General features: G+C 48.1%; 14 protein-coding genes across 14 annotated transcripts; 7 read left to right on the top strand and 7 right to left on the bottom strand.

The window, feature by feature from the left end:
* Nucleotides 1-488: 488 nt before the first annotated feature.
* On the bottom strand, nt 489-704 carry N7471_004245 (uncharacterized protein; the record flags this gene model as incomplete). Its single annotated transcript, XM_057276964.1, has 1 exon — nt 489-704. One exon carries the CDS (start codon nt 702-704, stop codon nt 489-491), a length of 216 nt encoding a protein of 71 aa, XP_057136574.1.
* A 716-nt stretch (nt 705-1,420) lies between these two features.
* On the top strand, nt 1,421-2,373 carry N7471_004244 (putative pathogenesis associated protein Cap20; the record flags this gene model as incomplete). The annotated part of the gene is made up of 3 exons (XM_057276963.1): nt 1,421-1,438; nt 1,504-1,614; nt 1,694-2,373. The coding sequence occupies 3 exons, from the start codon at nt 1,421-1,423 to the stop codon at nt 2,183-2,185; spliced, it is 621 nt and encodes a 206-aa protein (XP_057136573.1). The 3' UTR covers nt 2,186-2,373.
* A 228-nt stretch (nt 2,374-2,601) lies between these two features.
* N7471_004243 (MAGE domain-containing protein) lies at nt 2,602-3,795 on the top strand (the record flags this gene model as incomplete). The annotated part of the gene is made up of 3 exons (XM_057276962.1): nt 2,602-2,625; nt 2,679-3,021; nt 3,104-3,795. 3 exons carry the CDS (start codon nt 2,602-2,604, stop codon nt 3,793-3,795), a joined length of 1,059 nt encoding a protein of 352 aa, XP_057136572.1.
* Nucleotides 3,796-5,188: 1,393 nt separating this feature from the next.
* N7471_004242 (translation elongation factor EF-1 alpha) lies at nt 5,189-6,685 on the bottom strand (the record flags this gene model as incomplete). The annotated part of the gene is made up of 3 exons (XM_057276961.1): nt 5,189-6,297; nt 6,357-6,625; nt 6,681-6,685. 3 exons carry the CDS (start codon nt 6,683-6,685, stop codon nt 5,189-5,191), a joined length of 1,383 nt encoding a protein of 460 aa, XP_057136571.1.
* Nucleotides 6,686-7,861: 1,176 nt separating this feature from the next.
* Nucleotides 7,862-8,430, bottom strand: N7471_004241 (DNA-directed RNA polymerase III core subunit RPC11; the record flags this gene model as incomplete). The annotated part of the gene is made up of 4 exons (XM_057276960.1): nt 7,862-7,897; nt 7,956-8,050; nt 8,143-8,352; nt 8,421-8,430. 4 exons carry the CDS (start codon nt 8,428-8,430, stop codon nt 7,862-7,864), a joined length of 351 nt encoding a protein of 116 aa, XP_057136570.1.
* Nucleotides 8,431-8,888: 458 nt separating this feature from the next.
* N7471_004240 (ankyrin repeat-containing protein ANK1) lies at nt 8,889-9,536 on the top strand (the record flags this gene model as incomplete). The annotated part of the gene is made up of 3 exons (XM_057276959.1): nt 8,889-8,900; nt 8,958-9,135; nt 9,208-9,536. 3 exons carry the CDS (start codon nt 8,889-8,891, stop codon nt 9,534-9,536), a joined length of 519 nt encoding a protein of 172 aa, XP_057136569.1.
* Nucleotides 9,537-9,807: 271 nt separating this feature from the next.
* On the bottom strand, nt 9,808-11,583 carry N7471_004239 (alpha-1,2-mannosyltransferase ALG11; the record flags this gene model as incomplete). Its single annotated transcript, XM_057276958.1, has 2 exons — nt 9,808-11,143; nt 11,198-11,583. 2 exons carry the CDS (start codon nt 11,581-11,583, stop codon nt 9,808-9,810), a joined length of 1,722 nt encoding a protein of 573 aa, XP_057136568.1.
* A 256-nt stretch (nt 11,584-11,839) lies between these two features.
* Nucleotides 11,840-13,116, top strand: N7471_004238 (putative mitochondrial export translocase Oxa2; the record flags this gene model as incomplete). Its single annotated transcript, XM_057276957.1, has 2 exons — nt 11,840-12,858; nt 13,014-13,116. The coding sequence occupies 2 exons, from the start codon at nt 11,840-11,842 to the stop codon at nt 13,114-13,116; spliced, it is 1,122 nt and encodes a 373-aa protein (XP_057136567.1).
* A 635-nt stretch (nt 13,117-13,751) lies between these two features.
* Nucleotides 13,752-15,662, bottom strand: ptcF (type 2C protein phosphatase ptcF; the record flags this gene model as incomplete). Its single annotated transcript, XM_057276956.1, has 3 exons — nt 13,752-13,863; nt 13,925-14,944; nt 14,998-15,662. The coding sequence occupies 3 exons, from the start codon at nt 15,660-15,662 to the stop codon at nt 13,752-13,754; spliced, it is 1,797 nt and encodes a 598-aa protein (XP_057136566.1).
* Nucleotides 15,663-15,939: 277 nt separating this feature from the next.
* N7471_004236 (transcriptional repressor TCF25 family protein) lies at nt 15,940-18,099 on the top strand (the record flags this gene model as incomplete). The annotated part of the gene is made up of 1 exon (XM_057276955.1): nt 15,940-18,099. The coding sequence occupies one exon, from the start codon at nt 15,940-15,942 to the stop codon at nt 18,097-18,099; it is 2,160 nt and encodes a 719-aa protein (XP_057136565.1).
* A 778-nt stretch (nt 18,100-18,877) lies between these two features.
* Nucleotides 18,878-20,084, top strand: N7471_004235 (PQ-loop repeat-containing protein; the record flags this gene model as incomplete). The annotated part of the gene is made up of 5 exons (XM_057276954.1): nt 18,878-18,976; nt 19,058-19,662; nt 19,716-19,765; nt 19,822-19,880; nt 19,935-20,084. The coding sequence occupies 5 exons, from the start codon at nt 18,878-18,880 to the stop codon at nt 20,082-20,084; spliced, it is 963 nt and encodes a 320-aa protein (XP_057136564.1).
* A 1,049-nt stretch (nt 20,085-21,133) lies between these two features.
* On the bottom strand, nt 21,134-22,008 carry rpp1 (ribosomal P1 domain-containing protein; the record flags this gene model as incomplete). Its single annotated transcript, XM_057276953.1, has 4 exons — nt 21,134-21,180; nt 21,237-21,366; nt 21,473-21,550; nt 21,724-22,008. 4 exons carry the CDS (start codon nt 22,006-22,008, stop codon nt 21,134-21,136), a joined length of 540 nt encoding a protein of 179 aa, XP_057136563.1.
* A 245-nt stretch (nt 22,009-22,253) lies between these two features.
* On the top strand, nt 22,254-23,975 carry N7471_004233 (uncharacterized protein; the record flags this gene model as incomplete). Its single annotated transcript, XM_057276952.1, has 8 exons — nt 22,254-22,473; nt 22,528-22,609; nt 22,665-22,689; nt 22,760-23,038; nt 23,101-23,267; nt 23,320-23,533; nt 23,587-23,772; nt 23,820-23,975. The coding sequence occupies 8 exons, from the start codon at nt 22,254-22,256 to the stop codon at nt 23,973-23,975; spliced, it is 1,329 nt and encodes a 442-aa protein (XP_057136562.1).
* Nucleotides 23,976-25,095: 1,120 nt separating this feature from the next.
* N7471_004232 (uncharacterized protein) lies at nt 25,096-25,458 on the bottom strand (the record flags this gene model as incomplete). The annotated part of the gene is made up of 1 exon (XM_057276951.1): nt 25,096-25,458. One exon carries the CDS (start codon nt 25,456-25,458, stop codon nt 25,096-25,098), a length of 363 nt encoding a protein of 120 aa, XP_057136561.1.
* Nucleotides 25,459-27,208: the final 1,750 nt, after the last annotated feature.

The following is a 27,208-nucleotide window of genomic DNA, read 5'->3' as shown; positions in this document are numbered from 1 at the left end:
ATTTTTTGGGTAAGATTCTGGAGAAAGTTTACAGGAACAGAAGATGCAGAGTTTGTACTTTGTAAGATGTTGAGACAACCGTTGCTGGTTAAGACCCACGATGCACAGGGATCTACATAGTAGCTTAATCGAGTGGGTTGCCAGTCGATCAACCCCAATCCCGTTCACCTCAGTAAAAGAGAAAAAGAAGAAAGAAGAAAAATAAACTCGCCCTTCTCCAGATTCGAATCTCAATGCTCATGACATATCTAGTCCAGTCGATATCTTCAATTTTTCATATGCCGACCACGATATTGGGAAACCTGGCCATCTTTTCGGCTTACCCTGATAGTCATACCGAATACATATCATTTCCGCATTCCTTCGTCCTCAAAGGTCTGGATATGTACGAAGTACCAGGATGCTTTCTCGCCCTCAATTAAACCACCTGGACTAATAAATATAGTATGGCCATAGTATGTACTATATCCCTATCGAACGCAACCGTTTCATAGAGTCACATCAAGCGCCGAGATTCGGATGAATCCGCGACGAATCACTTCGCCCATCGCATACCCGGGGGGCGGGAGAACGATCTTCAATCCGACTAGGACCTTGCGCAATTTTGCTCCTCCCGCATTTGGACCGGAAGCTGTTACGTATTTCCGGCGAGAGTACAAGGGGCGGTTCGAGGGGCCGACGCTCAGGCCAATGGGTGGGTACATGACTAGCATCACTAATGTACGTGCAGACGGGCTAGACTCACATAACCTAGAAGCCGAAGCGTCAGTCATATTCTGGCAAGCTGGCCCCGATCTGCGGCCACCTGCGGCCAGCGTCTTAGGCGGTTTTATTATAGGGTGCAGATAAGCAGTTTTGTCCAACGTAAAACGGTGAAACGGGTGAAAATAAGGTTTTTCTTAAAAAGTCACCCCTCACTTGGGTCGAATCGATGTATTCTGGGGAATATCGAACCCTTGGAAGAACCTTGGAATGTGATAGGAAATGACAAGCTGTATAAGATGAGAGACCGAATAGATCATTGATAGAGATCATCCAAGTGGAACCATACGACGTTTTTGTATCAGACCCGCAATCACATGCGAAAGCAGCTTATCAAAAAAATTCATTGGTATTTTTTTCAAGATTTTTGCAATTAAAACAAGTATATTTGGTATAATAACTATAATTAGGCATTGAGCTTCAATTGCTCTGACAGCTCGCAGTGATAGTGGCCAATGTCAATGACGCATTGGCGTGGGGGTATCAGTTGGGACCTGAAGCCATTGAACCCTTTTCTCAAAAGAAAAGATAGGGGAAAAAAAGAAAAAGAAAAAGAAAATCCAATGCAGACAACTGAAATATGTAGCCAACCAAAATAACCAGCCGATAATACGATGTATTGCACAAATGATGCGATTGCGGTAGGACCCATTGCATAATGACAGCGCAATCACATGTGAAAACCCTTTTTTCCTATACAACCCAATATATTCCTCTCTCTCTCTCTTTTTTCTCTTCTAGATTCTTATTATATTACATCCTACTCAGCTTACTATCTTTATGCCCCACGCAGAAGTCAAAATGGGTGAACCGGTCGTTAACGGCGAGAAGCACTACTCTCAGTTCCTTGACGTATGTATACCCCCACTACAGCCCAACGCGGAACTAGACTCAGAATTAGCCCATACTAACTAACCATTCCCAAATATAGCATCTGACTTCCTATCCCATCATTTCCGACTCTATCTCCTACTACAAGGGCAACCCCTACGGAGCCAAGTCCCTCGAATACGCCGACCAGGGCTACACCCGTCTCGCCAAACCTGTTCTACCCTACTTCTCCACTCCCTACAGCTATGTCGCTCCCTACATAGCCCGCGCCGACTCCCTCGGTGATAAGGGTCTGACCCAGATCGACACTCGCTTCCCCATCTTCAAGGAGGACACCCAGAAGCTGCGCGGCTCCATCTACAACAGTGCCTCGCTTCCCGTCCGCGTCGTCGGCGATGTTAAGCACCATGTTACCGATGTCTACGGCTCTGAGTACAAAAAGTGTGGTGGTGATGGTGTCTTTGCTTCAGGAAAGGCTGTTGTCACTACCAGTTTGGTTTTGTCGCAGGAATCGCTAGCTTGGGTTAGCACTTTCCTCCAGAGTAAGAAGGAGGAAGCGAAGGAGGCTGTCAATGAGAAGAACAGCCACTGATTTTAGATCTCTTTGACCTTTTGGAGCGTTTCTTTTTCTCGTTTTCTTTCTTTTTATTTTAGAGAAAATAATACCTCATCGCTGCTGTGTGTATTGCTTTGCCTCCGTTGTATTTAGTTCGCTTTTTCTAGGTCTATCGATGTATGTTGTACCTCAACGCTAATCTATTGGATTTAATAAACACACAACTCTCTATGTATGTAGATATTGCAAAGAATATTATTTCTTTAATATCTCATCAAATACAGTCTTCGAAAGAACCTCAAAAAAAGAAAACTGACCTCGAACACATTTGCTGAAACAAAGAACCATTGATAAGGGCCACGCACAGACCAGCCCCGATGGGGTAAAATAGTTCTAATCGCGTCGCGTCTCCCCCCAAACCCACCTGCAACTCACCACCATCCATAATCAAAATGCCATCAAATCGTAAACGACGGGTATGCAAACTCGAATCCACTCGGTTTATCCACTAACTAACCTCAATTCCCAGAGCAACGCAACATCCGAGACCGAGTCAACCCCAAGCGCTCGTCGGCGCAGAAGACAAAGCGAAGAACCCGACTCATCACCCGCACCAGACAGCGACTATGATGGACCAAGCGCACCGACCAGCACCGATGCAATGGTTAAGAAAATGGTGCGGCTCGCCATAGCAAGCGAGTACTCGCGGCTCCCGATCCGGCGCAACGACATCAGCGCCAAGGTTCTGGGCGAGCAGGGCCGGCAGTTCAAGGTAGTTTTCGACCAGGCGCAGCGGGAAATGAGGCAGCGCTTTGGTATGGAGATGACCGAGTTACCGGCGCGAGAGAAAGTCACCATTACCCAGCGACGGGGTGAGTTGGATTCCGTTTTGCTTTTCTTTGTTGCAGACTCACAATGTGTCTAAGTAATCACTACTGACATCCTGTACAACAGCCGCGCAGAAAACGGAAAAACATTCCTCGTCTAATAAGTCCTGGATCGTTACTAGCACCTTGCCGCCCCCATACCGTTCCCCCGATATCCTCATTCCAACCAAGGCACCCTCCCTCTACACTGAAAGCACATACACGGGCCTGTACAGCTTCATCATAGCGGTGATTATGCTGAACGGCGGCTCACTGGCTGAGCAGAAACTTGACCGGTACCTGGCGCGCACAAACGCCGAGGTTGCTACGCCCGTCGACCGCACGGATAAACTGCTGCAGCGGCTATGCAAGGAGGGATACATTATCAAGACGCGGGAGATGGATGGTGGTGAGGAGGTGATTGAGTATGTCCTTGGACCGCGGGGTAAAATTGAAGTTGGGACTAGTGGTGTGGCGGGTCTTGTGCGAACTGTTTATGGGAAGAACAGTGACCACGCGGGCTTGACTCAACTCCAGAGGGAAGACCTTGAGGACTTTGAGGGGAAGCTTGGGAGGAGCCTTGGGATTGAGCCGGCGACCGTACAAGATAGTGGGATGGATGGTGCTAGCGATGTGGATGGGGATGCTCGAGTTAATGGAAACGGGGAGGAACGTGAGGCGCCGCGGAGCTCGGGGCCTAGACGGTCTTCAAGGCGTGGTCCTACCCAAGAAGAGGAGGAGGAGGAAGATTCTGGCTCTGAGGAGTATGAGGAAGAGTGATTGATACATTTTTTATTAGCACGCCGTGATAACATAGGGATACATACTACAAGTAGGTATCTGCGACTTGATACCCAAGATACGATAGGTCATTTATATACGTTTGATCAATATTTGCCGTTTAATCTTTTATCTACAGTTCTACAATGTGGACTGTGTCGCATTGTAGACTTTTGAACGTGTCCAAGTCCGTGAGTGCTGAGTTGGCTCCTTGGTTGAGGTCACTTCCTGTGGAAGTGCTCTGCGTTGAGCTTGAAACTGAGTCAACTATGTAAAACACATGTTCTACCTTGTCGCTTTAGTCCAGCTTAGTGCAGTCTTACAATAACCCCATATTGAGAGAGTTGCACGGATTAGCTATGTAGTAAATTGGTTTGTTCCAGGATTTTAGCTCATTCTCTTTAATCACCAAGCGGCCCATACTATTGGTGTTTCGAGACAAACTGAGAAAGTCATTATTTAGACAAATAGATCAATAGATAATGGGGAATCCAAAAATCCAAGAGGTCTAAAATATCGACCTCTCTACATATGTATGCAAAATAAGGTTTGCAAAGTTGAAATTATATGAAAATTGAGACTAGCTTGAGTATATATGTACCTAAGAGCTCAGAGTATCATGCCATGGATTCTGATGTTAGGCACTTCAATAATCATGGTTTAAACCGGTGTTTATTCATTAGCTTCTCTTCTAGACTATATACAGGTACGTGCACTATGGCATTTGCACAAATGACAAAACATATGCTTCAGGCTGATCAGATGCCTTGTGGTGATTGATCGGGGTCGATTCCGTAGGGATAGGTCTGGAATAGTGCTCTACATCGAATCAGGACGGAATTGATCTGGAGTTGAATTCCAGATTGAACCTGGTGCTAGTCCTTGATATCGCTTGAGATGAAGCCATTCGAGGATTATAGATACCATCTCCTTTGATGAGGTTACAAAGATGGGGATACATAGGAAGTTGAAGTCGGATAATAATTGTATTGGGCATAGTAGGAAGAAAGAGAGAACCTGAAACAAACATTGTTTTCATATACATATGTAGTCTTGACAGGAGGTACATGGTACATGGTTGTACTAACTATGTACATGTCTATCAAAGAAGTCAGGCGTCGCGGGCCTCAGGCGCATCGCACAGAACTCAAGATCAAAGTCCACCGAGGGTGGGACAAGAGGTACACCGTCCAAGGGTTGATCAAATATTTTACAGATTATTGTCTACGTTGTTACTTTGTTGCTGTTGCAAGTTTACGAGGGAAAGAAGAAATGTATCATAAAAATGTGGGTAGTCATTTTGAGCAACTACACAGCAAATCTACCTCGATCCAGTAATTGTTTTTGAAAAGAAAAAATCATCACGGCATAATGAGCATCATCCGAGAATCATTTATTTCTTACCAGCCTTGGCAGCGGCCTTGGTGACCTTACCAGCGCCACCAGCGTTCTTCTCAACGGACTTGATGACACCGACGGCAACGGTCTGGCGCATGTCACGGACGGCGAAACGACCGAGAGGGGGGTAGTCGGTGAAGGCCTCAACACACATGGGCTTGGAGGGAACCATCTTGACGATAGCGGCATCACCGGACTTGATGAACTTGGGGGAGGTCTCGGTGGCCTTACCGGTACGGCGATCGATCTTCTCGAGGAGCTCAGCGAACTTGCAGGCAATGTGGGCAGTGTGGCAATCGAGGACGGGAGCGTATCCAGCGCCGACCTGACCGGGGTGGTTCAGGACAATGACCTGAGCGTTGAAGGAGTCACAGGCGGCAGCGGGGTCGTTCTTGGAGTCGGAAGCGACGTTACCACGGCGAACCTCCTTGACGGAAACGTTCTTGACGTTGAAGCCGACGTTGTCACCGGGGTTACCGGCCTTGAGCTGCTGGTGGTGCATCTCGACGGACTTAACTTCAGTGGTGACGTTGGCGGGGGCGAAGGTGACGATCATGCCGGGAGAGATGATACCAGTCTCGACACGACCGACGGGAACTGTGCCAATACCGGAGATCTTGTACACATCCTGGAGGGGAAGACGGAGGGGCTTGTTGGAGGGACGGACGGGGTTCTCAATGGCATCGATGGCCTCGAGAAGGGTCTTTCCGCTGGTCTTGCCAGCCTTGGTCTCCTTCTCCCAACCCTTGTACCAGGGGCAGTTGGGGGAGGGCTCGAGCATGTTGTCGCCGTTGAAGCCGGAGATGGGGACGAAGGGAACGGACTTGGGGTTGTAGCCGACCTTCTTGATGAAGTTGGAGGTCTCCTTGACAATCTCGTTGTAACGGGCCTCGGACCACTTGCAGGTGTCCATCTTGTTGAGGGCAACGATGAGCTGCTTAACACCGAGGGTGAAAGCAAGCAGGGCGTGCTCACGGGTCTGGCCATCCTTGGAGATACCAGCCTCGAACTCACCAGTGCCGGAGGCGATGATGAGAATAGCGCAATCGGCCTGGGAGGTACCAGTGATCATGTTCTTGATGAAATCACGGTGACCGGGGGCATCTGTAATGAAATATATTAGCATGTGTGCAACTGATAGAATGAATGGGAAAGTCTCTTACCGATGACGGTGACCTCATACTTGGCGGTCTGGAACTTCCAGAGAGCGATATCGATGGTGATACCACGCTCACGCTCGGCCTTGAGTTTGTCAAGAACCCAAGCGTACTTGAAGGAACCCTTTCCGAGCTCAGCAGCCTCCTTCTCGAACTTCTCGATGGTACGCTGGTCAATACCACCACACTTGTAGATCATGTGACCAGTGGTGGTGGACTTGCCGGAATCGACATGGCCGATAACGACGATGTTGATGTGGTTGCGCTCTTCCTTACTGTTGGGTCAAGTCAGTCTCAGTTCTCCTCAAAAGTTGAGGGACGGCCACGTACCCCATGATGACGGTTGGAACTTTTTGTAGTTCTTTGTAAGATACTAGAAAAAATCTGTAGAAAAAATTGCTCAGAGACTACGGCAGAACGCGTAGAGGTACTGAGCAAAAGTAATCAGAAAGAGTAGTTGGAAGAGGGAGAGCTGAAAAGCAGTAGGGGGTAGGAAATACTCACTGTAGCAGACAAGAGGAAGAAAGAAAAGTCTGTGGGAGAGGGGAGGAGGGGAAATCCTTATATGGAGGGGCAAGCGAGCGAGGCGAGTCAGCAGGTGGGGCCAAGCCCTCTTTGGTTATGGCTTCTGATTGGCTCTGGACCTTACCCGTGTACGCAGATTTTGCAAAGTGGGTTGGTGGGCTGATGTAGATGTACTTGCTACAGCATGTCTTTAACCATACTTTATGATGTACTGTCTACTTCCGCGCTTGAAACACCCCTCCGTTTCCCTGGTTTTGTCCTGCCATGGCACTCCACTCGGTGCGAATTTTTTTTTTCATCGGCTCCTTCCCAGCCCACTCTGTGGCTCTAAACGCTTGAACTGGGCAGCAACGCAGAGGGGTTGGGTGAGAAACTTCTTAGTTTGCATTGTTTACTTTGCCCATTTCCCGCTTTATTTTGGCCTACGAATTACCGTGGCGATATTGGATGTCTCGATCCATTTTTTCACTTTTTTTTCGTCTTTGTCTTTTAAGAACCCCGCGGGTGAGGGGCAACAACTCTCACCGCCAACTCATCCCACCAACAATGTCATGCATAGAAAATTTTCTTTTTTTGCTATTTGGCCTCCGATCATCAGATTCTTCTTTAGTATATCCCAGGCAGAAACCAATGTCGGGCTCTACATCCGTACTAGGCCAATTGTATCTACTCTTCTGGCCACTGCTATGGCCAGGGCTCAAAAAGCACAAAAGCCAAAGCCACAATAAACCTTGGAATACGATATAAAATAAAAATGCATAAAAAAGCTAGATCCATGTCCCACCCGAAAAGTTCCCGCAGATCTCAAAATAATCTGTGCGCTGGACTGTGACGTCGATCAATTTGGGTATCGTTATATCAACTTGATAGCTTTGGGTTACACACGCCACCCTTAAAATCACTTGGTAAATGCGCCATTTGCACCTCGCTGTAATAAAACTCAAAAAAGAAAGCAAAAAGCAATGCAAGTGACTTGTTCCCCAACTCTAATTTTCTCTCCACCGAGCACCACACGAGGTACACTGGGAGCTGTCAGACACGGGTACCTCAAGTACGTTAGACGTAAGGAGGGAGACATACCTTCAAGAATGTAGTCATCGGTTCATCTGCACTGCGAATCTGCAGCTGGAAGAAGTACGCACGTTCCCCATTGCAGCTTTCGGCGGGGCATTGAGCTGTAAGGGAAAAAGAGAGAGTATGTCAGCCCTGTATATCTCGAAGGACATGTCACTTCTGAGACTGAGAGAAGATAGCAGAAAGAACTTACTTCCAACACTGTCAGCATTGGCAAACTCCTCCTTGCCACCAAAGACATCGTCCACTTCCTTTTGTTTCATATCTTTCTTCTCGAAATAGTTCTTGTCCAGTGGGGCTTCGTAGGGGCAGACGCGGCATTCAAAGCGGTTCACGCCCGCGGGAAATCTTGTGCTCGAGTCGGCTTTGGAAATGGTGAGCGCATTGCTGCAATTGGGGCAGACTAGGGAGAGGAGTCAGTTTCTGTTCTGGACTCTCGCTGGACAGCGTCAACTTGGAGACAGCACATACAGACGAGCATCTTGATGATCTGGCGGGAGGATGCAGTGGGTAAAGCTAAGAAAGCGTCAGGCAGCTAGAATAGGAGAGAGTCAGGTTCTCAGCAGCTATACAATGTAGTCCCCGTTAGGTGCAGAACATCGCCGTCGTTGATAAGAGATCTAGGCGCGCGGCTAAATCCAAACGGGATACGGAGGATTATATATCCGGGCGGCCCGCGTGTGGGATGTCCCTGGGGAACAACTCCGATAACCTGTAGTATTTCGCAGGAACTTGATGCCTGTTTAACCGGCAGTCCAGCTTGTACATACATATCCCACTTCGTTTCCTTGTGAAAGACCCATTCCGATCAGCAAAATACCCATACAAAACGCCTGACTCTTGTTACAACTCCACGCGTCCCATTACAGCTGAGCACCAATTCCTGTACTACCGACTTTACTCTCGGGTATTCCGGACTCTGTGAACCCATAAACAGAAATGACTGACGAGGTGAATACTGCTTACCAGACTCTTACTAATATCAACACTAATGTCGCTATGATTTAGGGCGCATCACCCCGCGAGCTGGTCGTGGAAGCCTGCCGCCGGGACCAACCCCACCTAATTGAGCAAGTGCTGAATGATATGGAAGAGAAGACAAATGAGCAAGTGGCACAATTCTTCAATGAGGTGACAGACGCTATGGGAAATCACGCATTGCACATCTGTGCCCAGTACGGCAGCTGTACGTGTTTACTTTGCCACATCGTTATGCCCATATCTCATGGAAGCTAACTCTTTCTTTTTTTTTGGTTAGATGATACCATGGATGCACTGTTTGACATCCAATTCTTCGAATGCGACCCGTTGACCCGGCTGGACAAGGACACGCCATTGCACATCGCAGTGCGGTACGCCAACGATAAAGATGCAGAACTCGGCGAGGCCATGATCAAGATGATGTGTGAGGCTGGCTGCGATCCTCGAGTGCGGAATAAGCATGGTCAGAAGCCTGCTGAGCTGGTCTTCAACAATAATGAGATTAAGAAGACCCTTCAGCAAACCGAGTATATCATGGCTGAAGGTATTCAAAATACCGGCAATGGAGCTGACTCGGACAGCGGAGAGGCAAGTGATAGCGATTAAAGGGGGAAATTCCAGTGTGTTCGCATTGTCATCCGTTGCATTGCCGGCATTTTCTGTTTCTGGTTAGAAGACTTGAGGTGCTTTAGTTGAGATGTCTGTTTTTATGCACGAGTCTTAGACTTGGCCACATCTTCTATTTCTATTTTACGATTATTACGAATTAAGTACAGTCTTTTAAGGTTTGCTATTATAGAATTGACTTCTTGTTTTAGCGAACTACTAAACTAAATGGAAATGCCATTCATCTATTTCCAATGGGGATATCACAAAGCTAAACATTCGACGCTTTAACAAGCTTTTGTACTTGATCCAGCCACTTGCGGGAGAACTCCTCTTCGGTAAACCGTTGAGCTGAGCGACGAGCCCGCTGCCGCATGGCGAGTTTCTCTACCTCCGGAAGAGCAAGGGCAGCCTCGAAAGAAGCAGCAAACTGCTCTTCTGTTTCAGCTCGGAATCCAGTTGCACCGTCCCCCAAATCGACGACAATGTCTTCACGTGGACCGCCCGAGTCGTGTGTCACGCAGATGAGACCAGCGGCTTGGTACTCCACGACACAAATACCGAAGTGCTCGTTCCACATGGCATTGACGCCTACCGAGGCAGTACGGAGATGTGACAGCATGACAGGCCAGCTGGCGTCGCACAAGAAGGTGGTATGGTCGCGGATGCGGAGTTCATGCGCCAGGAGGCGCAGGTTGTAGATGTGGGTTTCATCAGGGCTGGAATGGCGCACGGATCCAATGAGCACAAGGCGTGGAGGGAGTTGACCTTCGTAGGCTGGGTTGTTTGTTCGTTCTTGTAAGAATCGTGCAAATGAGCGCAATACTAGTGGGTGATTCTTCTCTGGCCGGAATTGGGCGATGTAAAGTAGAACGGGCTGGCGAGTCTTCTCACTCTCCACGTCAACGGCAATATTTGATTGTAGTTCGGTGACTGCTGTTGGGGGGAACACCACCGCCGGCGATGACGCAGTTCCGTCGCCACTGGTGTTGCTGCTTTTCTTGCCGGTGCCCCAGAGCGTGCGAATGTGTGCTGCCGTCCAGGACGAGTTACACATAACTACATCGATCTGTCGCCCAACCCAGCCATACAGCTTGGCAAATATCTCCCAGTAACGACGCTTGATTTTCCCTTTCCACCCTTTTCCTGCGCCGGAATTGATCCCTTGCACCCCGCTCTTGTCATCAAGAGAGGCAAGCATGTCGGTTGATATGGTCGGGTAATGAACGTAAGCGCCAACAGGCACTGTTGGGAAAAGCCATTTGCACAGAGCGAGTGTGAAGGCATAGCCCATGGTGTCAACAAAAACATCTGGTACAAGCAGCGTAAAAGCATCGTAGGCAACAACCAGTGACCCCAGCGACTGTCCCAGCAGCGTCATGTAAGGATATGAGCTACTAACAACATACTTGCGGGTTGTCAAGTATAGGAGCACCACGGTCGGCGCATGTAGGTGAATGTTGAACCGATTCTCCACCTTCTCCAGCATCGTGGCTTTATTGACTTCATGGTCACCCGTGTAGATAGCGCAGATTGCCTTCGGCCAGCGCTTCTGTGTTGCACGTATGGCTTCCCATAAGACTCGTTCGCCACCTCCGCCGGCATTGCTGCAGCCCATAAATTAGCGTTGTGTGTTTCGATATGTATAGAGAATGCCATACCAGAATGGGTGGAAGAACCCAATAATGCCATCCCAGTCCTCTGGACTCTGGTTGCTTTCCTCACCAGTACCGCCACTGCTTTCACTGCCAGTTGTAGTCTGTACCCCGCCTGGGCCTGAGCTATCCACCTTCTCCCAGTCCTCATCTTCGGCACCGTTCCGCGATAGTGAAGTTGTTGAACCCTTCGGCCGTGAGGCGCGTAACTCTTCCTCTTCAGATCGCGCCCGCGCGATCACATATTCACGGCGAGACCGCGTTCGTCGCCATATCAGCCAGCCCACTCCCCGAAACACTAGACCGAGGAGGACGCCTGTTAGCTTCGGAAGGAGGACAGCCGTGGCGGTGAGGGCCAGAATGGCCAGAATGGCGTTTGATAAGAGGGCCATGGTGAAAAGGCAATATTTAGAGAGACCTCATCAGAAACCACACATAGTAATGGAATTTGAAGTCAAACTAGAGAACAAGTCAGAAAATGCTCCCCCTCTCTTGCTGTCAACAAGTTGATCAGTCGAGCCAATGAAGTAACTCCGTACGTGTCACATGATGATCTCCAAATATCCGATTTCCGTTCCGCGATTCCTATAGCCTCACTTTTTCTAGCCATCTTTTATTTTTATCTTGTCTGTCGCCGCATCAGCAGTGATGTATGCTCTCCGCTCATCACAGGCTCTGCACTTAACGCGGCGAGCCATACAATTGCCTCGCTCGCAAGTTAGACACTTCCACCAAACAAGACCAGCCTCATCCTCCATCGTCGACCTTGCACTAGACGGCTCTACCGCATTTATTCACGGCGTCCACACTGTTTCATGTCTACCATGGGTTGCCTCAATTCCTCTAACGGCCGTACTTGTTCGTACATTTGTCGGGTTGCCTATCCTGTTATACACTCGACTCCATCGTCACCGCGAAAAGAAAATAATGCCAATTATAAGCGCTTGGACGAAAAGATATGCAAAGAAACAGACGGCTGAGCGCAACGGCGCGAACTTGGAGAGATTCAAGAATTTATCAACTGCTGAAATAAAAGTACTTGATATAAGAAAACGAACAGTTCAGCTTCAAAAGCGTTGGGGAGTATCCGGCAAGCACAAAGCAATCAGCTTTCTACAGATACCTGTTTTCATTGCGCTCATGGAGAGTCTGCGCGGGATGAGCGGCAACAATAACGGCATCATTGCCTGGCTGTCGTCGTTCATCGAGTCATCGCCAGACCCTGCCTCCGCAGCTCAATCCCTGCATTTAACCATCGAGCCCACTCTTGCGAACGAGGGTGCCCTCTGGTTCCCGGATTTGCTGGCAGGTGACCCGACAGGCGTGCTGCCATTTTGTCTGACTGCGTCGATATTGGGGAACGTTCTGATGGGATGGAAAGTCCAGCCTTGGAGGCACATCCCGCTCCTTCCAAAGAACGAGATGTACAAACAGATCTTTTTCAGCGGTTTGCGGGCCTTTGTCATAGTTTTGACATGCTATATCGGCTTTGCAAGCTTTGTTCAAGAGATGCCAACTGCACTTATGCTCTACTGGATCACCAGTACCAACGTTGCTACGCTGCAGACTTGGGTACTGGACAATAAGGTGTTTTCACCCGTGGTGTACAACCGATTCATCGAGAAATCCATCGCTTTCGAGAAGCCGGGCGATAATGACCCTTTCCAGTTGAAAAACTTGCGCTGATTCCATCTGCGGGAATCGTATCAATTGGAATGACATGGGTTCTTTCCCATGCAATGAATCGATGGTGGTTTGTTCAGCCATACTCCATTATAGAGTTGCGAACTATCCACGCGCTGGCTCTAAATGAATTTCAGAGCTTCATCAAGATGGAGGCCACATTCACACCCCAATTTGACAGCAAGCTCATGTCAGGCCTGATTCAGCCCATGGCCCCTGGGCGACTGGTACAGATCTTATGAGCCGGCTCGGATAGGATCAATCGTCACAGGATACCCTCTAGGGTTGTGCGTCCACGTTCATAATTTGGTCCAACCCCCCTGCGAAATGACAATTTAGGATGCATATAGTTCCTCGACTGGTTTCGAGGTTCATTGTGTAGCATTATTTTCCTTACTCACCCGCATTTATGTACAATATTTTTTTTACTTCTCACAAAAGATAGTCAGCTGCGTATGTGGCCTCTATCGTTAACGACGTAGGACTTTGATAATCTAGGTGGCTCAAGATGATATTATGGACGTTATATGTAAGGTAACAATCCGATGTTTCTTTTCTTATATATTTTTATTCACGACGTTATACAACAAGGTAGAAAAATAATAATCAATGGCTATAGAAGTACAGCTAGAAATGGGAATGATAGTAAACTTGCCTGGCTTGTCACTCTACTAGTATGTACACTGTAGTATGAAGGCAATAAAAAGCATGAAACGTACAGACGACTTTTCTATTTGTAACCAGGGAATTGCAAATAATTCGTAAGATTAGAGAAACTATTCCCTAGTAGATTGCACAACGTATCAAAAAAAAAAGCCTGCCACCCTTCAAAATGCTTGGGGAATGTCACGAATAGAACATAAGACAAAACGAACACTTAAAGCTTCGACTTGGGAGGCTGGTCTGACGCACTCGCTTCCTGGTTGACTTCCACGGTGCGCGAATCAGGGCCTTGGCCAAAGAAGATGACCTCAACAGTAACATCGTCACTAAGAAAGATTAGCCAAACCGCTAAAAAAAAAGTAAGTGGCATGAAAAGGATATCCTTACCGGTATCGACGAGAGTAAGGACTGGGTAGCGTCAACAACGCACACACCATATCCTTGTCCTTTCCGCCCATCGCGTTCCGCACAAGATGCGTTGCTGCGTTCTTGTCCTCAACAACAAATCGAGTAGCCGCACCAGAGATATCATATTGCTGCTGGCGGATGGGACGTCGTTGGCCTTCAGTCGATCCGTCGGTTGCAGTTTCCACGGGCAGTTTCTTCTGACTATCGAACCCGAACCAGCTCTGTAACCAAGCCTTGCTACCCGTGCTTGCAGCAGCAGATTGTTGTTGCTCAACCCAATGACCAACCAGGCCGACAACTTCTTCATTGCTCAGCATCTCCCACAGACCATCGGTAGCCATGACGACAAAATCGCCCTTGGAGGGATCGATCTTGGTGGTAGTAATGATAGGCTCGGCGGTGACATAGGGGGGCGTCTTCAGCATAGGATGAGGAGTGCGCCCAAAGAACTTCGCTTTTATCGTATCTTGGACGTCCCGGCTCCACTTGTAGAAAGCGTCACCGAACGCACGGCTGGGTTCAAGCTGGCCGAGAATTCGGCCATTCTTGGTGACATATGGCTCACCGGGGTGCTCCTCACGCAAGCGTTTCATTTCAGATGGGGTGCCACCAGTCTGGTCCTCGGAAAGAGCAGTAGCAGTCCATTTCCCGCTAGGGCCGCGACGGCCCAGAACAGCGCGAGAGTCTCCGGTAACAGCAACCTTGAGGTCCTTGGACTGGGAGTCATAGAAGCTAAGAAGAGCACATGATCCTGAGAGAGCAGGAGCAAGGAGCTCAGCGGCGACCCGTCGTGATTTAGACTTCATGACTTCCTTGAAACTCTCATGTACGATGTCATTGTCAAGGCGGACGAAGCCCTTCTTAATGGCGGCATCGATAGCCTCGGATGTCGGCACGAGGAGAGAGGGATCGGCAGAAGCAGTCTTGTAAGTTGTGTTCAATTCACGGGCCACATATGAGATCAAAACATTGCGCAATTTCGCAGATGTGGTCCAGCCCCTGGTTTATAGTTAGTCTTTGCATTATAAGTATTCAACCTTGACATAACATACGAGTGACCGTCAAAAACACCCCAGAACATCCAGTCACTGCTCGGTTCGCCATTGCTGACAGTAGCCACGGATGCTGGGATCTCCACTATCTTCTCCGCATGATCGTCCTCGATGGGGGAGTTGCTGGGAACCTGAACAACATCGTAACGAACAACACCCTTGCCCCGATTGACCAAATATGACTCCTCGTTCTTGCGAAGCTTCTGGGTCGCTTGCTCGGGAGTCAACATCTCTAGGACTTGGCGATCCGAATCGTCTGTATGCTTGGCAAGAGGCTGGTCTCCGGAGAGCGTTGCGGTGTAGAATTGATCGCCGCTGACCAGCAATGCACGTCGCGTGGACTCGGCGGGTCCTTCTGCGTAGGCGGAGTTGAGGGCAGTCGATGCGAAACCCCGGATCTGGGTTGCTGCCGATTTAACGGAGTCACCCTGATAAGTATACCATGCCCCGGAGGCAACGACGGTCGAGATAACGGCGAGGGAGAGGTTGCGGCGATGCATAGATGATTGGGGAGCTACTGGAGTGTGGGATGAGCGTCTGCCGCCAGAATATGGCCGAATACCTCGCAGCTGGTTGAAGGTCAAAGGGCACGGCCGTTTAGCGGCAATGTTCCATACTGGTGCACGCCGAGCAGTACGGCAGGCCTGAACAGTCGCCCGACGCATTAGTCCAGCAATAAATATAACAGCTGATAAACTTCCGTGCCTTTTGCAAGGCAGATAACAGCTCTGAGATTGTATGAAGATGAGGTTTCAAGCTTGTCAAGGAGCTGGATCTCCTCAACATGGAAGTCACGTGCAAATGCTATCAAAGGTGCGCTAGTCCATATTAGTCTCTGTCGTCATTCCCCGCGGTTTTATTTCGGCGCGTTTTTCTTTTGTTTCCGCTTTCGCAGGCAGCTTTTATTTCATACGTTTAAAGGCTTTTGCCTCAGTAATTAGGATGTCATCACGAGCAATCCGAAAACTGCAGAAACTGCGTGAACAAGAACAGCAGCGAGAATCCGACCAGCAAGATGAGTCAAGCGAAGACGAAGCCCCGCGCCCCGCGAAACCGAAGTTCAATGCCTTTGACTTGCTGAACGCTGAAAATGAGGATGAGGAAGACGAAGACGAAGACGAAATTGAGGAGGAACCTCGCGCACACACACCAGAGCCTGAGCCAACCCCGATAAAGCCCAAAAAGAGCAACAAGAAAAAAAAGAAGAAGGCAGCCAAAACCTCCGATCCTGCCAATACCCCGCCTTCAAAATCAAATGAAGCAGACCTGGATGAAATTGATCGAGCGTTGAAAGAGTTATCGACAGATGGGCACTCGTCAGTTGGCACCGGTCTATCTATCAGACACACTCCCGAGGCCTCTTTCCCGAAAACTACGAGCGAATTGCTCGGAATCGAACCCAAATTTCTCAATGCAACGAATGAGATGCGCAGATTGTTTGGAAATGTTGTTCTGGAAAACTTTGATCAACCAGCAGATAATGGAACGGGGCGCCGTCGGGATCGCAATCGACAAATGATCGACCTTGCTCAAGCCTTGACGGGAAGATATAGTCCAGCTAGCCGAGGTCAAAGTCTGGCTGGAGTTACATTGCGACGCAATGTTCTTATGCAGGGCAAAGATGAGTGGCCTCGTGCTCCAAGTGGAGGGCTAGGTATGGAGACTGTGGAAAAGCTTCCTTCCGGGGAGACTCTCTACCGACTAGTGCACAATACCGCCTACCAAGATGTACAACGGCAGTTCGACCTCTGTGTTGAATCGATGGACCCACAGAGACTCATCGGACACCTCCAATACAACCCGTACCATATTTCTACGCTTCTCCAAGTGTCGGAGATTGCCAAACACCAAGGCGACCATGCTGTGTCTGCCGATCTGATGGAAAGAGCTCTATTCAATATCGGACGCTCAGTACACTCTTCGTTTGCCAATCGCCTCAAAGAAGGCGAGGCCAGACTTGATTTCATACATGCAGAGAACCGAGAGCTCTGGCTTGTTGGGTGGAGGTACATCACAAATCTAGCCATGAAGGGCACATGGAGAACGGCTTATGAATGGGCCAAGCTCTTACTCAGTCTGGATGGCAGCGATCCTTACTGCATGAGACTACTCATCGACCACCTCGCGCTCCGAGGTAGAGAATACGCACAATTCGTGCAGCTCTGCACCCAGACACGTTTAAGTCGTGACTGGGCCAACCTCCCGAACATTCAATGCTCGCTGGTAATGGCATACCTCCGGTTGAACAAGCCCCAAGAATGTCGCCGACAGCTGCAGCTCGCCATGTCCCGCTACCCATGGATATTCAGCAGGCTAGCACAGGAACTTGATGTGCAGCACGTTCCCAAGCAAATCTGGGGCAAGATGCCTCCTACAGGCGCTCATGAGCTGCTTACCGAACTCTATATCGCCCGCGCAAAGGATCTTTGGAATACCCCCGAGGCTATTTCTCTCATTATGGAAGTCGCAGATTCTATTTCTGGCGAGGAGCCTAATAATCCACCAGAGATCACTTTGGACATCGCTCGTCATGTGGTCTTGTCCGATATAGCTAAAGTGACAACCCATCTTCCAAACCACTTTGTGGCTGGTCGACTGTCCTCCTCCGACCCTCTTCCCCCTTATGAATCCGAAGCCTACAAGCAACAATCCGAACCTACACCCATATATGCAGCTCCTGCTGGAGGTGGCGAAAATTGGCTGCAGGATCTCCTCGGTCAGATCAACCACGACGCCCGCCCTCCCAATGTCCCATCGGACGACGAAGAGCCAATTGGTTTTGATGATGAGGACGAGAATACAGAGCATTTCGATATCCCACACTCACGCCCACCACTCAGAGATCCGGCGGCCCTTGAAGGGTGGCTCACGCGCGAGGGGTTGCAAACTCTTCGTATTTTCCTTTCTCAATACGGAGTCGATAGAGGCAACTGGAGCGAAGTAGTTGTGGACTATGCACCTTTGACCAATTATCTGGAGGCCATGGCGGCCATCCCAGAAACAGCCCGCCAACGATTGTTAGACGGCACTATCAAGGACTCTCTTGGGGATTTTGCGGTCAGCATGCTCGAGGACGAACTCGCGATTTTGCGAGGAGAATAATTCAGCTTCATGATGAACATGGACTCTGTATTAGTCTGAGTACGATAGAAAATAATGATTCTATGTACAACAATTTTGGAATTTTAGCAACATTTATAGCATGGCCATGGTTTATCTTGGGAATTCCACTTGATTAAAAAGCCCACCTAGAGGAGATGGGTATCATCCTGGCAGAGTCAACATATGTATCTCATAGCTAGAAAGATAATTATTAAATTGTCCAACTATTTATTTTTCAAATTTTCTGGGTGGTCAATCCATGTATAAATCATCATGTTGGGAAAGTTTTATATCAGCACAACTCAAGTATATATTTTCCACCCCTTTTGGGAATTCGGGGAATTCATATCCTATAGGGGCAATAACTGATGCAGACTACAGATTGCGAATCCATACTGATCACAGTAGGTAGTACGAAGTACATACATATGTAACACATATTGCAGTTTAGACTTGCATGACTATAATGAAGTGTATCATTGGCTGTGGAAATCCTCCAATGCTTGGCTGATGCGCCTCATCCCGCATTGATAGGTTCAGTCGATTAACATGCATCTGGCTTAAGAAATTGTCTATATATTCTAATATACACATACTTACATATGTAGTTATATAACTATGTAATTAGTATATGAGCGTATTTAAAGAGATTTTCTATATGTGCTTGGACCCTCAAAGTCTGGACATAGCGGGACTCTGCCCAGCCCCGAGTAGATTGTGTCATAGCCTTATCTCCCGCGCAATTTTCTTTCACTCCAACACACATTTGTTGCAGAGCATGGAAAGCATGGAACAAGGCCATATACCTTTAACAGCCCGTGAGGCTGCATCTGGTCTCTTGGGGTCGGTCTCTATGACCTGCTGGTTTTTCCTTTTGGTATGTTCAACAAGCTCGACAGAACAGACTCGCATCTTGAAACCCCAAAGTGGGCATCCATATCTAACAATATTGTTATAGGTACCTCAACTAATTGAGAACTACCGCAACGGCAACTCAGAAGCCATTTCTCTTCTCTTCCTCTTCGTCTGGTTCATCGGCGATGTCGCAAACCTCGCCGGCGGCCTACTAGCCGGGCTCGTTCCCGTGATCGTTGCGATCGCGGTATACTTCTGCATCGCAGACGGCGTGCTGATCGCGCAGTGTGTGTACTATAAAGTGCGCAACTCGCGCCCCGAGCCTTTCCACCGCCGGCGCTCGTCCACGGAGACCCCAGACCCGACTACCCCATTGCTGGGGCGGCGATTCAGCGACTCCCTCGCGTCTTCCGAGTCGCGGCGCCGGTCGTCGGGCTCGCTGCGCCGTTATCATCATGCTGGTGGCCGGCGCGAGAGCGAGATTGAGGATACCCTAGCCAAGATCGTCGAGGAGAATGATTATGGCCGTAAGGCATGGGTTAAGAATTTTGCTAGTGTTGCTGGGATTTTCTTTGTTGGTATGGCGGGCTGGACCATGGCTTGGCAGACGGGGATGTGGGAGCCGGCGCCGATGGAGAATAACAATGGTTCTGAGCAGGCTATTGGGGGGTTGGTGCTGGGGTATTTCAGTGCTGTGTGCTATCTGGGGTGAGTACCTCCTTTCGTTAGGGCCGATGAGTTGGTATTGACTTTGATTGCAGAGCGAGATTGCCTCAGATATACAAAAACTACAGCGAGAAGTCGTGCGAAGGTATTTTTTACTGTCTTCCGATGCACATGTGAGGCCGGTGTTGACATTTTATCCAGGATTGTCGCTCTTGTTCTTTATTCTCTCTCTTCTAGGAAACCTGACTTACGGTGCAGGGGTGAGTGATACTGCAAGCTTATGAACTGGACGCAAGCTAACGGCATGGATATAGATTCTTTGCCATTCTACCGAGAAAGAATATTTCCTCACCAATCTGCCATGGTTGATTGGATCACTGGGGACTATGGTTGAGGATGCGGTCATCTTCTTCCAATTCCGGATCTACGCTGTTCAGGACCCTCGCCTCTCGGCGATCTCCTAAATATTGACATTTGCTCTTTTATCTCGAGCTATGACCTCTGTCTATATACCGTCGAATGTCAACTTCGGTTTCAAGCTCAAGAATCTATGGATGAGAGATGATTTGCACGCGTTTATTAGTGATGCTGGACATCGGAAAAGTTTGGAATAGCATAGCGTTTGTTTTGACAGTGAACTGGTGACTGAATCCGCTCTACATGTATGATTGTTAGTGTCGATGTACATAGTAGGGTTGTGTTGCTCGCGGTTGCGCAACACTAGAATGACTACATACATAACTAACTATATTAATATGTAGTAGTGCACATCAACTCACTGATAATATTGATGCAATCCTAAGTCCAAGGTGATATTGTCCCAAAGTCTATGCATGTTGTACCTTATACCGTCGACGAGGGCTCCAGTCTGCTGAGCGATAACCACAAGGGCCTGGTGCGCCAATGAAAGATCACCTTGATATCAAAAACATCAATGTGAGAGAGATCCAACACCGACGATGAGCCCTACAGCACTACGTCACATGGCCTACGAACAAGTACCCCATACAAGTACCCCATATAAGAATCAGACGGCATTCGTTGTTGGTTCGTGGTCGCATGACAGACGTAACACGAGGACCGAGCAAACTAAGCTAGCTGATCCATGTGAAGGGCGAGAAAACGAATCATACATCTACTCGCCAGACCAAAGTAAAACTTTGATCATGGACAAACCAACAAGTGTGCCAAACGTCTTTCTTCAATTCCCCTAAAATCCTGGAAGCAACAATAGTTTCGGAATCGCAGCGGTATCCGATCGAGTCTACCTCGGCCACATTATGACGCGGAGGCACACCGAGCACCCAGTCTCCATTGAATGTCCGTGTCCGTTTGAATTCTTTTGCTAATTTTCTTTTTTTCTTCCCCGGGTTCTAGGTCGTAGCGGGGGTCGTGGAGTATCGAGTACAATAAAGAATCGTCGAGGGAGCCGCTATGCGGCAGTGGGAAAAGAGGTTGAGGAATAGAGAAAAAAAGGAAACGAGTTTTCAAATTCGATACGGAGATAAGACGCTTAGTCGAAGAGACCGAAGCCCATGTCCTCATCGGACTCCTCCTTCTCTGTAGTGGGGATTAGTACCGTGAATCACAAACCAGAGGTGTATCTCAAAACTTACCCTCCTCCTTCTCCTCAGCCTTGGCCTCAGCGGGGGCAGCAGCAGCGGCACCACCAGCGGGGGCAGCGGAAGCGGGGCCAGCGGAACCGACGTTGGTCAGGAGATCCTTGATGTCCTTACCCTCGAGGGCCTGTGTTGAAAATCGAATTAGTTATCGAATCTCAAAATTGTCGCGCGCGGCCATGTTCGGGTTGTTCGATATTGGTGCGGGTTGTGGAATGGGATCAGGTATTTACCCGGGCGAAAATGGAAGCCCAGATGGGCTCAACCTCCGGGACGTTGGCGGCAGTGATGAGGGTCTGGATCTTGTCGGCCTAAATGAAGATTAAAGGTCAGTCACAGTCTTCGCATGATCGTTTGATCCAGTGGTTTTGCAGCAGCTTGTTGTGTTTCACCCGAAGCTCGATTTCACACAGTAAATAAAGCTTCAAGTGCGATCTTCAAGCCTCCACTATCCCACCAAAATCAAGGAATTTTGGATACGTACGGAGACCTCAATACCGTCATCGGCCAGGATGAGGGCGGCGTAAGAGCAGGCGAGCTCGGCGGTAGACATGTCGACGGGTGGTGTTGACCGGACTGGGTGTCTTGAAGAGAGTTGGGGATGGGAAAGAAGAAGAGAGGAGAACGCCAATGATAGACACCCGAACAGGGCAAACGCGCCGTGTGTGGGAAAAAGCCCTCGCTTAGGGCTTGGACTAATCGGGTTTAGGCTCCTCCCCTCCTCGTGACTTGGCGCTAATCCACAAACGGAGCTAGACCCAGATGACATAATGAACTAGATGACATTATCCCCCAGTAAACCCGTGGACTGCCGCGGGGCCCGTGCGATCTGGTCGTATCTGCAGGATCTCCCAGTATCAATCGATCCATTCATTAATTGACATCACATCCCGGTGGGGTTCAAACGTACGATCAGTTGTACTTGTCTTCATTTTCAAAGAAACTTATTCCTTTTATCCAACCTGTTTTCAACCTTGCCTTTGCCAACTTGCCTACTTATCGCATTCACTAACCATGGAGTCCCCCGCCATCACGGTCCCGCTGGATCCGCGGGAGCAGCCCATCCTTGAAAACCTGCTGCGAACCCGCGACGCGCTGCTCCTAATCAAAAGAGACAAGTCCTCATATGTAAAGTCCCGTGATGTCCTACCACTTTACGAGGAAGTGATCGCAGAAGTTGAGAAGCTCAATTTGCTTCGTAAAGAGCAAGATCGCCGCTTGGTACATAATCGCCGTGAGTTCAGTAGACCGCGCGCTCGATTTGGAGCTGACTGACGCTCAATGATAGTGGATTATATCTTGGATGACTGTTTCCAGTTGATTTCCCTGCTGTTTTTGACAGTTGGGAAGAACAACGAAGCCCCCGCAGTGTGAGTGACAATGTCTTTACCCCGCCATCTTATGACCGTGACTGACATTTGCCAGATACTCCTTGGCAACTACTATCCAGGTATTTACTCCTAGGATCTCTTTCAGCTCTCCCTGTTAGCTTTGCGCTCTGGACACTGACGATCTTGCAGCGCTTACTCGACCACCTCGGAGAGGCTGGATTCTATAGTTCGAAGGATTTGAACTCGATCACCAAGACACTAGAGTGTACACGGGAAACTCTTGAGCGTGGCCGAAACACGTACTCACCGGCTCTTCTCACACTCTTGGAAAGCCGTCTGGAACAATGTGAAAAGTCATTGGCGAAGTTACAGAAGGGTCTTGCCGTATTGGCTCCTCCCTTGGCGCAGACACACGAGACATTAGTTTCAATTTTGCGGTCGACATCAGCTGTGAACACTCGGTCAAAGGTATAGCCTCGGATGATTGTATAATCTATCTGATTAGTACTAACTGATGGTTGATCTGTTAGTTTTCGGCTTCGGAAGTAAACGCCCTTCGAGAACAACTGAAGAAAATTGAAAAGACACAAAAGGACGGCAACTTTGTGGATGACCAGGGAAATGTTCTTGCAGGGCAAGACGACGTCAAGTCTTTGCTTCATAGGTGTTGGCGGTGGACTGAAATTGTGCTCGAGCGGTATGTTCTAGGCTGCCAACGGAATGATCGGGCATAACTGATCCAAATACAGAGAGGGCAAAATTGAGGAGCGGTTCCGAGATCAATATGAACGATTGTTGGAAATCCGCAACCAACTGGATCGTTTGTCTGTAACACAAGCTTGGTCGCTGCGCGAGACTGATCTCTTCGTATACCAGCGAAAGCTCGACCGAATTGATGAGGCACGGGTCAATGGAAATTTCGTCGATGCTGAGGGTCAGCCAGCAGACCTGCATGCGCAGCGAGTAAGAATTCCCTTTCGGCAATTCTGTGGTGGATCTGGCTAACATATGATCAGACGCTCTTATACCTTATTCGTCGCAGTTATGCATACATCTATGCGCTTTTGATTTCATCAGAACCTGTATCTGAAGCTCTGCTCCCAGTCTATAACCAACTCCAAACTCTCCGCCGGTGCTTGATAGAAGTCAAGGAGTCTGGGGGCGTTGCAAATTCGCGCGAACTTTACCCATACAGCATGAAGGTATGTAACTGTCCACACTGCTTGCGTACCAAAGCTGACCGAAACAGCTCAACTCGATTGACAACATGCGAGTTGATGGGAAATTCTACGTGGGTCCAGATATCCCGGAGGGCCAGGGCAGTGTCAATAACCTGCTAGCCGAATGCTACGATTTGGTTTGGGAACTCCGTGCCGCAGTGGTCGACGAGGAAGAAGAGTCTTAAAACAAGAGGTTTTTTAGACTAATGCCTTTTTTTTCCTTCTCTACCTATGTGTTTTATTTCCACCGATGTTTGTGAATTTGCGCCAATGTTGATGAAGAATTGGCCATGGAATGTCTTTGGCATACAGTGGTCTTTGATTGTACGATCAGTCTTACCTTGTTTTCTCTTCTTTTTCTTTATGTGACGATAGGCGTTTGGTATGACATTGGCATTTGTCTTGGGAACGAGGGCACTTCGGTGTCCTCTGGTGGTTTTCGAGTTTAATGGAATTTCCCTGTTAACGAATGATTCTAGGAAATCCTTGTTTATTCTTTCAACTAAGCAAACATTATATAGACCTAGTCTTGGGCAGTTCTGTTATTCTAGCTACACCTCCAATCGTTGCGAAGCAAAGGCAAAGCAATGAGTGCCCAGGGATCATCACATATCAAATACCGAGTCGCCGGTTTGCTTTAAAAAGCCGATTAGCAAGATTACTCCATTCAGCACCAGTTCACATAACTCAAGTTGACCAAGCAATATTTCCAGCATAAGCAAAACCCATGATCTGCCTTGACATTCATTCCATCTCGTTCAAATAGAAGATATATCCCTTAAGCAGTCGCAGAGTGTGGGGGATCAGGATCACTAGTTGTGAAGTGAACTTCATTCACGTCTTTCATCTCGAGATTTCCCCCATCAATCCCGTGAGCCTGGAGGTAGCAACTGCATGCTGTAGTACAGTGACCTCTATCCCGGACCCCATCTGTATTAGGCTCAGTCATTCGCCTCCTCTCGCAATATCCACATCTGCGTCCACAACAGCCCCCTCGTTTTGCAGTGTCTTTACGAAGCATACCCGAGAGATACCGATCTGCGCGCTTTCTCTGCCTTGTCAGTGCGCGTCTCGCCGCAGTGCTCCATATCTTCCAAGGCTGTCTGACTTGATCTCTTGCTCCCTATGACTATCCTAGCATCTCGAATTGAGGGATTTAATTTGCTTTTCATAGGCCTCAAGCTGAAATGAATCCGAGTGAGACATATACCTTCTTTGGGCTTTAGCCTTTTGCTCAAACAATATTCTGCGCTGAACAATCCATCGTAGGGTGATATCCAGCTTAATGAGTTTTTTGCACCAGTCTCAGTTCGATGATGCGTTGAGTAAATGGTAACGGTAGGCTACCCGTTGAGCAAGCTCGTCGCAGTTTGCATTTTCAAGCCGACTCTCAAGGCTCAAAGTTCTTATTGTCTTGTCCCCAGACTCCACAAAGACTACTTCTGGAGCATCCTCTATGAGCTCTCGTTTTTCATCGATACTCATGCCTAACAAGAGTGGTTCTAACAGGTCCTCAGGGGTCTTGGCAAGTTCCACTTGCCTTTCGTATTTTTCCATCGCATTCTGCGTGCTCTCTTCGTATGTTGGTGGTGTTTGTTGGGATTGCATTTGGCTTGACGGAAACTCGGCTCTGTCAGTAGCGGACTTTGCAGAGTCGGGAATCTTCATATTGGTATTGACGTTGCCCATAGCAGAAAATTGAATTTTTTCTGTGGTCAAACTGTAGCGAAGAAGCCAGAATGTTGTGTAATAGAACAAGCTACCTAGGTAAGCTTAAATCATTGTCGGCCAGTTACGTAGTTTTGGGTTTAGTTTCCTCCAGGGCTAGGGCTCTTGCCCTCTCTAGACATGGTATACAACCTTGGAAGGGATGAAGAACCATCTAGAACCTACATATTGTAGTGGTGGACATAGTCCTCACTACGTATTGGCCTGTCCTTTCCTTCTTTTTGCAGTTTTGTTATGCAAGCATTGAAGTGCAGAGGTTACAAGTAGCAGATAGTTACAGATTGACAATACACACTCCTACACCTCTCTGAACTCACTTCTTGGACTGACGTCCTGGTTCTTTTTGTATGCCTCGGTGGGTATGACGCTGAGTTACGAGTGCTGAATCGACCCGTATGACATAAAGAGCATACTGCCTAGAGCGTTCCCCTCTTCAATGTGTACGTGCTGAACATATAAAACATATTTAGGGAACCAATTTTAGAAGAAATCATTTGAGTCCTAGTAAGGCTAATAAATCCACAGTCTCTCACGTCAACATAAAGCAATTCATGCCCGAGACCAAGCAAATCTCCCTCCCCAATCCACCAGTCTTATTGTTCTCTGAATTTAATTGAAATAAAAAACATAACCCATGGGCTCTCCAGTACCTCGGACTCAGTTTTTTGAGGTATGGTTCAAAGGTCCGAGGCCCACAGTTTTGTATTTGTTGATGAACCCACATCATTCGTTGGACAATCCAGCGTATTTCAATATCAGCCTGAATGAGTGCTCTGCACCAAACTTTGTACTTCGAGGCGTATGTGATGTTATAATAATAACACACTGACTGAGCAAGCTTATGAGAGCCTTGAAGCCGAAGTGTGTCTTCAAGCCATATAGTATCTTTCTCTCGCTGAATGGCTGGGATCTTATCTGCTTCTTCGATAGCTTTGCGTTTGTCGTCGGGGCCTAGTCCGTTGTCCGACAAGAGGACATGTAGCAAGCCCTTGCGACTTCGCGTACTTTCAAGTTGACCGGTGAACTTTGATATCATGGACTTGGAGGCTTGCGTTGTCTTTTCATAACTTGGGAGCTTTTCTGAGGACTGCATTTTGCTCAACTGAGAGTCCGTAGCCATGTTCTCTTCTTAATATAGATTTGAGAATTGAAAAAGCTGAAGTTGAGGAAATAAGTTAAATGTCAACACATCATCATCTTATAATAACTTCGTATTTGAGAATTGAAAAAGCTGAAGTTGAGGAAATAAGTTAAATGTCAACACATCATCATCTTATAATAACTTCGTATTTGAAAAGGTTGTCGGCCAAAAAGTTAATATTCTCAATAGTTCCAACGGCTGACTTTACCTGATGCAATTGCTCGCTCAAGGATTTGTCATTAAAACTTGATAGACAGCGACAACGAAACAACTAATCTTTTCATTTCAACTAGAAATAACAGCAATAAACAGCAACGACCAAGCAATAGATGCCCCTGACAGGTTTGAATGGCGACTTATCGTGAAATCAATGACGCGTTTCTAGCAAAATAGCAATGCCATCCAACAGAAAGCTCAGTCAGTACCTAGTAATTTCGAGGTGAATGTAACTCATAGTCCTGTGGTTATTTCATTCCGGGTTGAAGAAATCGAAAGCATAACCCCCCAGCAGCCGTCGGCTATGATAAGTCATCAAATTGTGATTTTTGT

The sequence above is a fragment of the Penicillium samsonianum genome (genome assembly GCF_028829775.1).
Source record: "Penicillium samsonianum strain IBT 33392 chromosome Unknown utg000003l_segment0_segment0, whole genome shotgun sequence".
In the NCBI taxonomy this organism is placed as follows: domain Eukaryota; kingdom Fungi; phylum Ascomycota; class Eurotiomycetes; order Eurotiales; family Aspergillaceae; genus Penicillium; species Penicillium samsonianum.
The sequence above is the reverse complement of the archived record's forward strand: the minus strand, read 5'-3'. Positions and strand labels throughout refer to the sequence as shown.